Source organism: Trichechus manatus, unplaced genomic scaffold (genome assembly GCF_000243295.1).
Source record: "Trichechus manatus latirostris isolate Lorelei unplaced genomic scaffold, TriManLat1.0 scaffold00113, whole genome shotgun sequence".
NCBI lineage: Eukaryota > Metazoa > Chordata > Mammalia > Sirenia > Trichechidae > Trichechus > Trichechus manatus.
In genome coordinates this window covers 8,150,618-8,164,307 of record NW_004444049.1, presented here as the reverse complement: position 1 = coordinate 8,164,307, position 13,690 = coordinate 8,150,618, and the positions used below count along the sequence as shown (strand labels likewise).

Below are 13,690 nucleotides of genomic sequence, written 5' to 3'. Positions count from 1 at the left end.
TCATGGCTGTGACCTTTTGGAAGGAGAATGCCAAGCCTTTCTTCCGAGGTGCCTCTGGGTGGGTTTGTACTGCCAACCTTTTCAGTTAGTAGCTGAGCACTTAACTGTTTAGGCCACCCAGGATCTGGACAGGGGCAGTCTATTTCTCCTAGTCGTCCCACTTCCAGATGCCAGCTACAGCCCTCCTCACCTGAGCCAGGGACCCTGGGCTGCTGATCCCAAAGGCTTCTGTAGATCCAGCCATTCAGTGCCACCCCTCACCCCAAACTGGAAGCACCCTCAGGGCAGTGGCCCACAATCCAGGGTCCTGGAGCCCTCCCTGCCCCATCCTGCCCTGGCCTGCAACCAGGGCCTCAAGGCAGCACAGGAAGGAAGGCCCCTTAGTGTCCGCTGGTTATGTGGCTTTATTCACACTCAGCACTTGCTGAGGATGGAAGAAAAGAACATCTGGGGCCAGGCTGGGCCTGGAGATAAGGGTGGCTGGGAGGCCATGCATGGGTGGGATTGGGGCACTCAGAGGAGAGAACCTGCTGGCTGGGCCAGGCCTGTGGGAGGCGGGCCAGGAAGTAGGCAGCATGCAGGAGACCTGGCTGGATTTGTACAGAGCAGATCCATCCAGGTGGAGGCTGTGAGCCAGGGAGGGAGGACTGAGGGGTTCCCTGGGGCAGGGGATATGGGTGTGGGGCTAGACAGCAGGCATCCTGCCCCTCACTCCCAGGAAAATGATATAGCAGAGTGGTCGGGACGCCTGGAGCCTGGTCCTGTTGCTGCCCCAGAACTCTGTGTGTGACTATCCAAGCTGGTCTCCTCTGGTGTCATTGGGACCTGCTGATGCTTGGACATGTTGTATCCAGGATGACCCACACAGGGATGCTCTGGGGACAACTGTAGAGAGGCTGGACAACCCTGGAAAGTATGCCTAGGGTCTGGCGGGCAGGCTCTGCCTGCCCAGGGAGGGAGGGAGGAAAGCCGAACTTTCCTTTCTCAGCAGTTGGTGTCAGTTCCCCACTGTGGCCTCCAGGGGGAGCCAACTCCCACCGTAATCTGCGCCAGCCACTGTGCCAAGGACGATTGTAATATTAAACCTTTTTTCTTCTGGTCCGCCCTACAGGCTCCGATCTTCCTGCCTAAACGCAAACAAGGAATCCAAAGCCCGGATCCTCCTCCCGGACCTTCTTCCTGGTGGAGAGCCCATTCCCACCCAGCAGGGAACAGAAATACCTATTCCCTGGGTTCCACCTCCTGTCTGGGAATAGCAAAGTTTGGAAAGTTGGCAGGGTCTCTCTGGGTGGTCCAGGAAGGTGACCCAGGGGCCTGGGGAGCTGAGCGAGGCCTGAGCTGGCCCTGGGGCTGAGGACACCGCCCCCATCGCTCTCCACCGGCCTCTCCCAGGGACTGGGGTGGCAGAGTGCAGGCGAGGGGGCCATCAGCATTGGCGGGAAGGGGTGCGGTGCACGGAGCCAGGGCGCTTGGGGATCTTGCGCCAGCGTCGTTTGTCCCAGCGGCAGAGCAGCAGCAGGCGGAAGGTGTCCCGGAAGGCTTTGTTGCAGAGTGCATAGCACATGGGGTTGACGGTGCTGTTGACATAGCACAGCCAGTAACCCAGCTCCCACAGGGTCTCAGGAACACAGTCCTTGCAGAAGGTGGACACCAGCACCATGATGTTGTACGGTGCCCAGGTGAGGATGAAGGCCAGCAGGATGGCGCTCAGGGTCCGAGCTGCTTTCTTCTCCTTGACCAGTGAGAAGGTCTTCCGCTTGGCCAGCTGCTCCTTCCCACGGGGCTTCGGGCCCTTGCCAGCTCGCTCTCGCCCCTTCCTGGTGGGCCTCTTGACTGTATTCGGGGAGCTCCGGGGGGGCTGCTTAGCTGGGGCCTGTGCCTCAGGGTCCACCATGGGCATCTTGATCACCACCTCGGAGCCGGTTTCCTCACCCTCAGAGGACGTGAGGGACTCCATGGAGCCTTCGTCCTCCTCCTCTTCCTCCTTCCAGCTGTAGGCCTGCAGCAGCCGGGGGGTCCGGCAGCAGCGGCAGCAGCGCCCCGGAGGGGTCTCGGGCGAGCCCTCTGCCCCTGGCTGGGACCGCTCTGAGCTGCTGCTGCTGCCTCCTCCCTTGCCTGGTGTCTCGGAGCCCTGCAGGGCTGCCAACTCCCGTGCCCGGTTCTCGGTCTCCCGGTAGATGCGCCAGTACAGTGTGCACATGACCGTGACTGGGAGGTAGAAGGCGGCCATGGCTGTGCCGAAGGTGATGATGGGCTGGGAGAGAAACTGGATGTAGCACTGCCCGGCCCGCACTGTCCGCTCACCCACCAGGTACTGCCAGAAGAGGATGGCTGGAGCCCAGAGGACGAAGGAAACCAGCCAGGCCAGGCCGATCATGAGGGCCGCCCGGCGGGGTGTGCGCTTGGCGCGGTAGCTCAGGGGCCGCGTCACGGAGAAGTATCGGTCAAAGCTGATGAGCAGCAGGTTCATGACAGAAGCATTGCTGGCCACGTAGTCCAGGGCCAGCCAGAGGTCGCAGGCTAGCGTGCCCAGGGCCCAGTGGCCCATGAGCAGGTAGGTGGTGTAGAGGTTCATGGAGAAGGTGCCGATGATGAGGTCGGCACAGGCCAGGCTCAGCAGGAAATAGTTGTTGACCGTCTTGAGCTCTGCGTTGACCTTGAAGGAGATGAGCACCAGAAGGTTGCCTGTCACCGTGGCCAATGACAGGAGGCTAGTGGTGATCCCAATGAAGGCCACTTGCCATGGACCCTTTCCCGGTGCCAGGACGGTGATGTTGGGGCTGACGGCAGGTGGAGCCGAGGTGTTCATGGTGGCCGGGCGGGGCTGGGGGGGGCAGTCCCTTCCTCTAGGCACACTACAGGGTTTCCTTAGTGGGTAGTCATCACCTGGAAAGAGAGGAGGACATGGCATTGATTGGGCCAGCTGGACATCTCTGATAGTCCCGAGGGGAAGGTGCTAGAACGCAGCTCCTGTCTGCTCAGAGGTAAAGGCCAAATAGCATCACCCTCCCTTACAGGCGTCCTCGCAGTCATTTATAATGCGCCCGCCCAGCCATGAATGGTTTTGCCAGAAGTGTGGGGTGGCTTTGGAATCCAGGGATCAGAGTCCTCAGTTCCACTCCACCATTCAGACTCTGAGCCTCAGTCTTTTCATCTGGGAAATGGCTACCATTTCCTATCCTGCTTGACTCATGGGGAAGGAGGTGGGAGATACTTCATATCCAGTACCGCCAAATTTTCAAAGCATTTCGCTCAGCTACCTTACTTTATAAAGCCCGCGTTTATTCAGCAGTTACTAGATGCCAGACACGGTGCTAAGCACTTGCTTAAATTATCTAATTTAACTGTGATAACATCCCTAGAGGGAGCCCTGGTGGCACAGTGGTTAAAGCGATTGACTGCTAACAGAAAGGTCTGAGGTTCGAAACCACCAGCAGCTCCGCGGGAGAAAGATGTGGCAGTCTGCTTCCATAAGGATTTACAGCCTTGGAAACTCTATGGGGTCACTAAGAGTTGGAGTCAACTCCACAGCCATGGGTTTTTAGTGGGTTTAACATCCCTAGGGAGGAGTCCTGGTGGTAGAGTGATTAAGCACTCTGCTATTAACCAAAAGGTTGGCAGTTTGAACCCACCAGTCGCTTCGTGGGAGAAAGATGTGGCAGTTGGCTTCTGGAAAGATTTATAGCCTTAAAATCCTATGGGGCAGTTCTACTTTGTTCTATAGGGTCTCTCTGAGTTGGAATGGAATTAGCTTGACGGCGACAGGTTTTTTCTTTTTTAAACATCCTTAGGGAGGGATCCTGGGGGTGCAAATGGTTTGTGCTTTACTACTAATATAAAGGTTGGTAGTTCAAACTTACCCAGCAGTGCCATGGAAGAAAGTCTTGGCCTTGGCCCTGCTTCAGTAAAAGATTATAGCCAAGAAAAATCCTATGGGGCAGTTCTACTCTGTAAGACATGTGGCTGCTACGAGTTGGAATCGACTCAACAGCAAAGGGGTAACATCCCTAGGGAAGGACCCCGGGTGGTGCAAACAGTTTGTATGCAACTACTAACCTAATTTACCCTGCCCAGCGAAGCCAGGAAGAAAGGCCTGGCAATCTACTTCCATAAAGATTACAGCCAAGAAAACTCTATGCAGAACAGTTCTACTCTAACACATGAGATTGCCATGCAACAGAAATGACCCAATGGCAATGAGTTTGGTTTTTAACATCCCTAGGAGGAAGGACTGGTATTATCCCCATTTCACTGTGAGGCAACTGTGGCTCAGAGCAGCTACAAGGCTTGGCCATAGCCACACAGGTGGTGAGTATGATTAGAACACTGTTCTCTCTCTCACTCCCTGAGTATGTGGAGCCCCAGTGGGATTCTTCCATAAAACGGGAGAGGTTGGAAGGCTTGGAAGAGCTCCAGAGAAGATAAGGGAAAAGAGATGGGAGCAGAGGGGTGCTGTGTGCGTGTGCGTGTGTGCATGCATGCATGCTTTTCTGTGCACGTGGGTGGAGAGAGAGAGGGTGGCCTGAGGCTAGGGCAGCCCCATCTGAGGGCAGCAGGGACGTGGTGCTAAGCCCGGACACCTGCCTGGTGGTAAGAAGGTCTGAAGTAAAAGCAGGCAGCAGAGATAGGGGCCTCAGCTCCCAGCTAAGCAGGTCTGGCCCCAGATGGGGCGTGGGAAGTATCCCTCCCTCTCCCTGCTCTGTTCCCGGGCCCCAGCTGAGTGGGGGGCAGCTAGGGGAAGGGGAAGATCCCCCAAACTTTTTCGGAGCTGGAGTCCAGCCCGGGCATTGAGACTGGGCCAAGAGAAGGGCCAGGATTCCTAGTGACCTACAGACTGGGCAAGAGGTCCCCATAGCCAAGGTGAAGCCAGGTTCAATGGTGGGGGTCCATGCTAGCTCAGCCATGGCCTTGCTGCTGTGTGCTTTGGCCAGTCCCTTCCTGTCCTGGGCCTCAGGTGTCCACCTGTCCATTGAAGAGACTGGAGGTTCCCCCCCACCCACCATGACCTTCAGGGGCTGTATTAATAGGAAAATTCCAAGGAAGAGATGTTGGGCGAGGGCCCACGAAGCCCTGGTATTTCTCTGGGACTTGGTGTGTACAAGAAGCCAGAGTGCTGTGCCCATGAGCGTGTCTCTGTGCGTGGTAGATGGCCTTGGTGGTGTGTGGCTCTGAGGGTGTGTGACCTGGAGTGTGGCTGAGAGCATCTTCACGGCTCGTGGTGAACTGTCGGTGCCTGTGAGTGACTCTGGGGGCGGGGAGTGTGTGACAGTATGGGTGACGGCTGTGGCTGTCAGTGTGTGCGTGTGCATCTGGGACAGCTTGCATGTGAGGGTATATGTGTAATGCTGCAGGTAAAGAACCCAGCTTCGGGAGCCAGACTGTCTGGATTTGAATCCGGCTGCACCATTTACTGGGTGTGTGACCTTAGCTAGAGCCATGACTCTGTGAGCCTCAGTTTGCTCAACTGAAAAATGGGGATGGTACTTGTTGTTGGGTGCTGTTGAGTTGATTCCGATTCATAGTGACCCATGTGACAGAGTAGAACTGCCTATCGGGTTTCCTAGGCTGTAATCTTTACAGGAGCAGATTGCCAGGTCTTTTCTCCTGCAGAGTGGCTGGTGGGTTCAAACTACGGACCTTTTGCGGTTAGCAGCTGTGCATGCTTAACCATGGCACCACCAGGGCTCCCTGGGGATAATACTAGTCCCTAGCTAATACTAGTCCCTAGCTAATGCATCAGGGAGCCCTGGTGGCACAGTGGTTAAGAGCTCGGCTGCTAACCGCAAGTTTGGCAGTTCAAATCCACCAGCCGCTCCTTGGAAACCCTATGGGGCCGTTCTACTTTGTTCTATAGGGTCGCTGTGAGTCAGAAGCGACTCGATGGCACCTAACAGCAACAAGCTAAGCCATCAAGGAGTTGTGAGGATTAAACAAGTCAACGCATACAAAGTGCTTAGAACACCCTGCGGCACGTGGAAAGCACTGTTGTTGTTAGGTGCTGTCGAGTAGATTTTTTGACTCATCGCGACTCCATGCAACAGAGTAGAACTGCCCCATAGGGTTTTCTAGGCTGTAATCTTTATGGGAGCAGATCACCAGGTCTTTCTCCTGTGGTGCCGATGGGTGGGTTTGAACCACCAACCTTTTGGTTAGCAGCCGAGTGCTTAACTGTTGCACCAGCAGGGCTCCTTATGGTAAGCACTAAGCTCTTAGTATGTATAGCAGTGGGGGCTCCCTCCTGCCTACGAGTGTCCACTTCTTTGATTAAAAATCTCTAATACTACAACAACAACCAATAATAATAATGATCACTGCCATTATTTAGTGGTCCTGGAGTGCCAGGCTCTCCTGAAGTGCTTATATGCATTATCGCATTTAATATAGGGATTGCTACTATCTCCATTTTATGAGTGGTGCAAACAGTTAATGCGATTGAAAGGTTAGAGGTTCGAGTCCACCCAGAAGCACCTAGGAAGAAAGGCCTGATGATCTACTTCTGAAAAATCAGCCATTGAAAACCTTATGGAGCACTGTTCTACTCTGACACACATGGGGTGGTCATGAATAGGAATTGACTCCATGGCAACTGGTTTTTGGTTCCATTTTATACATGAGGAAACCGAGGCTGAGAAAAGTGAGGGAATTTGCTCAAAATCACACAGGTAAGGTAGGAACCAGGATTGGAGCCCAAGCAGTTTGGGCCAGAGTTTGCCGATTTGATTTTTAATAATATTACATTAAAATATGATTTATCTTGACTACTGAGTTTTGTTGTGCCTTCTCTGTCAACCAAAGTCAGGCGTTAGGCCGGAGGCTGGGATCAGACTGCTCTGCCAGGACTTTCCCCAGTGAGGCCACTGGTGGACACTACATTTGACAGTCTGCCCTGCACAACTGTTGGTTTAATCTTCTGGGCCCAGCTCTGCTTAACGTCCATTGCACCAAGGGAGAAGCTGAGGTCCAGAGAAAAGCGGGAGAAGGCATCAGCTAGCTCAAGGTCTTCTGGCTCCTAGATTGAAGTCCGCCCCCCCTCCACCCGCCGGGTGGCTTGGAGCAGCCCTGTATCCCTCAGCATGCCCTGAGCCCTGGGCAAAGACTGGGAACGCTGAGTCAGAGAAGAGGAGCTTGAGGGTCTGAGAGGCCGCACCCTCTTCAGTTGCAGGGGCCTCCCAGATGCCCGGGTGTGGTGCATCCCTCAAAGCGTGGCTGAGCATTCCACCACTGTAGTTCGTCATCACACTACCACAGGGCTGGGACGAGGGTGAGGCACTTACTTTGGCTACAGAATTTAAGGGGGTGCCCAAAAGCTCCGTAATCAAAATAAATCATATTTTAAAGTAAGATTTTTAAAAAGAAACATTAATGCAAAAAAACCCATGTAAACACAATTTTAAATACAGAATCCAACCCTGCATTTCGACCCTGCCTCACTTGCTTCGCCTCAATGCTGGCCTTGGTGCCAATGAAACCTTATTTACAAAAACAGCCGGCTGGCCTGTGGGGCTGTAGTTTGCTGGTTGATCTTGATTATGGAGGTTTTTTTTTGTGCCCCCCTTAAACCTTGCTCCTGAGGTGAGTGCCTCACTCGACTTACCCTAGTCCCGGCATTGTGGACCTCAGCCCTGGGCTTTAAATCTCAGCGCTGTCACTTTCTAGCTCAGTGACCGTCAGCAATCACTTAACCTTTCATTCCCCTGCTGCCCCTTACCCCCAGCTGATGGGGATGACAGTGGTCAAAGCACCTGGCACTGAAACAGGCGCTTAGTTTAAAGGCCTCTGTTGTTAGTCCTGACTCCTTCCTTATTCTGCTGCACAGCTCTGCCACCTCTTGCCGCGCCCCTTCCCCTCCGGACCCCAGGCACAGCCCCTCTCTGATCCCCGGTCTGCTCATCTGCACAGTGAAGGAGTTGGACCAGCCTGGTATCCGGGGAGATCGTGCAGGGTCCCAAAACCAACGTCTCAAGAAGCCGAACAGAAAGGACCCGTGTTCCCCAGGGGAGGCTGAGGGGTTAAACGATCACTCGATTTCCTCAACCTGGGCTAGAATGAGATCAGCTCAGGGTGGGCACATGGCGACCTCTGCCCATCACAAGCTGTTGTTGGCAGCTAGCTATAGCTTTGAAGAATAAAAAATGCTTTCGGAACAAGGGACCTTTGAGGAGAAGAAACCCGAGGGTTATTTCTTGGTGGTGGAGGTGAGGAGGCTGGCAGTCCCTTGCCTTGATGGCTGGAAGTCCCTCCAAGTCTCCCATTTTAAGAGCCATGTTGATAACCACCATCATGAATCACCTGCTGTGTGCCAGGCATTTTAAGTCCATTATTATCTCCCTTAATCCACAGGACACCCCAAAGGGGGGTTCTTATCTCTATTTTCTAGCTGAGGACACTGAGACTCAGGGAGCTAAGGTACTTACTGATGGCCTCATAGGAAGTCCTGGAGTTGAGATTCTGACCCGGACCTGCAGGCTCCAAGGTCTTTGTTCTTTCCACTTGGCTGATCCCTTGAGGGAGAGAGAAGGGCCCCCATCTGGGATGGCTAGGGTGGTCAGGAAGGCAAAAGGGGGTGGACGTCTGGGGAATTGGAGCCTGACTCCTGCCACGCCCTGGACCTTCTGACACCTTGTGACACAGCCCGAGAATGGACCCTTTAATGATTCTGATTTTCCTCCGCAATTAGAAGAGGGGGTCCTCACCTCTGCTTTTTCCTCTTGGACAGTGAAAAAGCTCAGGAGAAGGTGTCTGGAGACCTACTCTGTCCTTGCTGTGTGACCTTGGGCAAGTCTTTTTAACTCTTGGTTGAGACAGTCCTCTGCCTGTTCAAGGCTACTGATTGATGATGGTTCCAAGCAAGATGATGGTTGTGAAGGAATGTGGCTTCCTGAGATTGTGGCCGATCCCCCTGGGGAAACGATCCCTAGGCTGAGAGTCAGAGTGTCAGGGTTTAGTAGTGGCTGCAGAATTTCTGCGAGGGAGGGGCTTAGGGCCAGCCATCTGGTTGAAAGGTGGACTTAAAGCCATATCTGCAGAGCACATCTGTGAGGTCTAGAAAACATCCATGGGGGTTGGGGAGCTGGTCAGTGGGGACTGCAGTGCACGAGGGGAGACCCCCCCCAAGGCAGTCTCCGTCACTGGGTTCAAGTCCTGTCTCCACTATTGTCTTGCTGTGTGACCTTGGAAAAGTCACTATCTTGACTTGATAACCTTCTGTGGGATGGAGGTGAACTCCTAGGATGCATGTGTGCGTGTATGGATTGCTGAGTGAAAATAGGAAATGGTGGGGTGAGACTATAGCTTTAGGGGGATAGGTTGGGACTCATCCTCTGAGGGTGTTGTGTCTAGGGTACAGGAAGGTGGCAACGAAAAGGGGCGGTGCTTTTTTGCCCAGGACAGTGGCCTCCTGATCTAGGCTGCTGGGAGCCTTTAATAATTATATTAATATTAATATTATCATAGCAACTGCTATTTACTGACTGCTTACTACCTGCCAGACATGATTCTAAGTACTTACATACATAATTTAGTTGACCCGTTACAACTCCTAGTGAGTTAGGTTCTATTATTATCCCCAATTTGCAAAAGGGGCAACTGAGGCTTTAAGACGTTAAGGATAGACAGCCCTTCAGTGATGCAACCGAGATTTGGATCCAGGCAGCCTGTCTCCAGAGACCGCCCTCTGAAACCCTTACTCAAAACTTCTCTTGTGGGGATGGAGGGTTCATCAGTCTCCTTGTCTACCTCGACTAGCTTGGCCGAACCCTAGTTTGAACCAGTCAACAATGAGAAATTGGTCCTTCCTTTAGAATCTGGTGTGTGTGTGTGTGTGTGACAGTGTCTGTTGGCTATCTGTGTAATAGGTGATGATGGGGCTGTGGGAAGGGGGACAGAGGGTCAGGGCTGTGTCTGCCTCCTTCATGGCTTCATCTCAGTGCTTGGCACAGTAGTTGCTCAGTAAATATTTGTGAAATACAGATATGGATGTCTACATGGGTGCTTCTGCTTGACTTCAGGCCTAGGGCCATGAGGATGAGCCTTCGGGTGAGGACCAGCTCCAGAGCATGGCCCAGAGGCCCCTCTGCTCCCTCAAGCTCCTGTATCTCCTCATCTGCCAGGTCCCTACCCGGTGTGGGAGGCCCTGCCTGGCTAGAGCAAGGAGGAAGACAGCTAAGAGTATCCTCATCAAAATGAACCAAGGAAACCCTGCCTCCCCGGCTGCCAGAAAGCAAAGCAAGGTGATAGGGCAGCACCTGTCAGTGTGGGGGGAGAAGAAAGTCAGTCTGGGCTCAAAGAGTTAAGGGATGAGGTCAGAGCCTCCAGTGCAACAGGCCAGACTGTTGACCGACAGCGCCCTGGACCAATCCCCAGGGGCTGGGGATCTGGCTTGCAGAGGAAGGGGGAGGGGAGAGAGGCTATGGGGAGGGGAGGGCGAGAGATGGAGGAGGCAGGGAGAGAGAGGTGGGGAGAGGGGTTCCCACTAGGGTTTCTTGAACCTTACCAAGAAGCGGAAAAGGGAAGGCAGCGAATGAAGCAGTGCTGGGAAAGAGATTCAAAAGGGAGGGGTGGAGCCACGTTGTGACTTGGGGTCTGGAAGCTGGCGGAACCCCGACTGGGGAGAACAAGCAATACTGGGAGAAGAAGGTGTGTGGAGCAGCTGTGTGGCTGGGGCACCTGGGACCTCACATATACAGTGAGGAGGGTGCTCCTTCTGGCCAGGTCTCCTGACCAGACCCTGCTGCTTGGGGTCTTAACCCAGGAACCAGCCTGCCAGGGATGCTGTCTCCCCCTGGGCTGACTTTTCTCTGAAGGTCTCTTCACCTATTCAAGGTGCATAAAACTCCCACCACTGATACCTGGCCTTAGGAACAAGTGAGTAAACAAATACAGTTCATCACATTTTTAGGCTCCACAGTCACCACTGGGAGTGCCCGCTGGCTTTGCGGAGGGCGGCAGCCATCAGTTAAATGCTGTATCAATGCATTGCTGAGCCGGAAGAGAAGCATCAGCTCTAGAACCACTGCCAAATCTGCTCGTTGTTGAAAGACCTTAACTAGTTGGTAGACTTCGGCTGGGCCATGCCAGAGCCTAGCAGAGCAGGCTGGGCTCTAGACCTCGCCCTGCCAGTGTGGCATCAGGGTGCTTGCCCCCTCACCTTCCACTCTGCCTGCCCCCTGCTCTTGGCTCCTCATGCTCCCCTCCCATTTCCTCTCTTCTCTCTCCTCCCTCCCCCATCCTTCTCGGCATCACCATGGCACCACAGCAGAGCAGAAACCCAGCGCGATTCACCCACCTCTCCCGCCTCACAGAGCTCGCTCGCTCGCTGCTCCCCCAGTTCCCTTCCCCCATCATCCTGTTCGGAGAGGTGGGAGCATAGTGCTGTGCACTGAGGGAGAGGATAATGGGGTCCAAACCCAACTAGACCCCTAAATATCCACTCTATGACCATGAGCAGCAGGTCCCTTCCCCTTTCCCAGCCTCAGTCTCTCCCATCTGTACAATGGGAGTCCTTTCTGGGTCTGGCCAGACCTCTGCCTAGCCCCCTCTTGACGCCCTGGACTCATCTGCCCTTCTGGGATGCAGTTCTCAGAGCTCTGGCCCTCGGCTGGGAAGCTAAGCCTCACGTCCTCTGCAGCTCCATTTCGCTCTCTCCTCCCTTCGCCATATCTCAACAGTGATCTGTGATTGTGGCTTGCCTAGTGGCTGAGGTCAAGGGGCAGAGAACTCTCATCTGACAGCTCAGTGAGCAGCTGATCACCCAGGGACAGGAGACTGTTTGGCTGCAGTAGGCAGCCTGGCTCCTTCCAGCCAGTTGGGCAGGTGGCCTTAGGTCAGCCTGGGTGGAGCTGCAGGTGTGTTTTGTGGGAAGAGGTGAACCCCTCTCCACTGGCACTGTTAACCCCTAAACAGCACATGTCTGCAAGACCCAATGGAAGCTGACTGCCCCCTCCCCAGCTGCCAGTCCAGGAGCTGGCAACTCTGCAAGAATCAGCGCTCCTGCCCCCTCAGCCCATACCCTCACTGTGGAGTCTCCAAGCACTCGAATGGGCATCTGGCATGGGTGCCCATTAGTATCCATGCATTACCTGGACACAGGACCTAAAACTGCCCTGTGGGAGTCCAAGATACTCTGGACACAAGGAGGGCCCTCTGGGTCCCTGCACACGCCAGGGCCATGTTCCCTGGATGGCGTGGCCGTCCATGTGCCCATTTGTCCTCAGAGAGCCCTGGGGCTCTTGGCCTAGACTCCTGCTGGCTCCTGGCCTGACACCCACCTTGGCATCCAGCTTGTCTGTCTGGCCAGCAGCCTGGTTCAGTCCATCCTGGGGGTGCTGAAGGTAGGTGGAGGTGGTGGGATTCAGGGTGTCCTGAGGGAGGAGAGGAGGAGGTTCTGGGGCTGGTTCCCCAATTAAGGAGGGTCAACCTCCCACGGGATGCTGGTAGCCAGGACTGCCTCCTGGCCCCCTGCCCCTCCCATGCTGCCCTCTGGGGTGATGGGTGCTCTGCCTGCAGCCGAATACCCTTCTGGGATCCAAGTCCAGTTTCCCAAGAGGGTCTCCATCTCCTCTGCCAGCTGAGCGCCAGAAAAACATCAGATGTATCCATTCAAAGCCAGGAGACGGGGCGTCTGGAGCAGCCAATGTCCAGTGGTATGGAGCCCCCTTGGCCTCTAGACCCCTCCCTGGCCCCCTCCTCTGTCTTGGGTCCACCCCCATTTCCTTCTAGTCCTGGTCCCTGCCCTGCCCCCTCCCCCAGAGGACCTTTTTTCTCCTGCCCCCACCTCAGTGAGCCCCTCCCAAGTCCTTCCAAATCTACTCACCATGGGACCGGAGAGGGGTCTGTAGGGTCCTCAGCCCTACTGCTTTCCCGGGGGCCGGCAGCGTCTCCAGGGACCCAAACACCTGGCTCCCGGGGGGAGCTGCGCCCTGTGCTGGCAGCAGGAGAGGCACAACCAGTGATTGGCATGTCCCACCCCCTGGCACGCCAGCCTAGGGGGGGAGGGAGGAAGGCAAAGAGAGGGAGGGAGGGAAGGGAGGAAAGAAAGGGAGGGGAAGCTGGAGGGAAGCCTCAGGCAGTGTCTGGGGTTGGAGTGGGTCCTGGAGTGTGCCCCCCTCCTCCACCAGGGCACCCAATTCAAGCCCTGAGAGGGAGGGGGCAGGACATGAGGAAGGCGAACCCAGGGAGGCTAAAAGTCCAGGATGGGAGAGAAGGCGGATACCGGGAGACAAACACCCACACCCACTGCACACAGACCTGACGGCACACATGCACATACCCACACACACCCTCACAAAGGCACCCTCTGTCTCCCCCGGCCCCCTCCCCCACCCAAACTCAGACCCCCCCCTCCCGGCATTCACCATGCCCCAACACACATGCCCGGTATTCACATGCCTGCTTCCCTCAAACATGCCCTCCCCCTGCACATGCCCACGCGCCCACCCAGCCACACACCCTGCTCTTCCTCCCTGCTGCGAAGGAGCTAGATTCTTTCTGTTTGGAAATGACACATTGGGCCTCACGTGAGAGGCTCTAACTTGGAACAGACCCAGAGGGCTGGCGAGCCCTCCCGGAGGCTGAGCGGGATGTGCCCGCGTGCTGGGCAGTGAGCTCTGGGTCTGACTGCTGCAGAGCTGGGGTCTGAGTGTAGCTTCTTGTCTGGTTTGCGTGTATGTGCAGGAGGGGCCATGTGTCTGCT

The 13,690-nt window shown here is 55.2% G+C and overlaps 1 protein-coding gene across 1 annotated transcript; it reads right to left on the bottom strand.

The window, feature by feature from the left end:
* Window positions 1–387: 387 nt before the first annotated feature.
* Window positions 388–13,133, bottom strand: CHRM1 (cholinergic receptor muscarinic 1). The gene is made up of 2 exons (XM_004383824.2): window positions 12,812–13,133; window positions 388–2,886 (listed from the first exon to the last, which is right to left on the bottom strand). Exon 2 carries the CDS (start codon window positions 2,807–2,809, stop codon window positions 1,427–1,429), a length of 1,383 nt encoding a protein of 460 aa, XP_004383881.1. The 5' UTR covers window positions 2,810–2,886; window positions 12,812–13,133; the 3' UTR covers window positions 388–1,426.
* Between the last annotated feature and the right edge of the window lie 557 nt (window positions 13,134–13,690).

What these genes read in the sequence shown, in the direction of transcription:
- CHRM1 (XM_004383824.2), bottom strand. Translation starts at nt 2,809, where the DNA reads ATGAACACCTCGGCTCCACCTGCCGTCAGCCCCAACATCACCGTCCTG.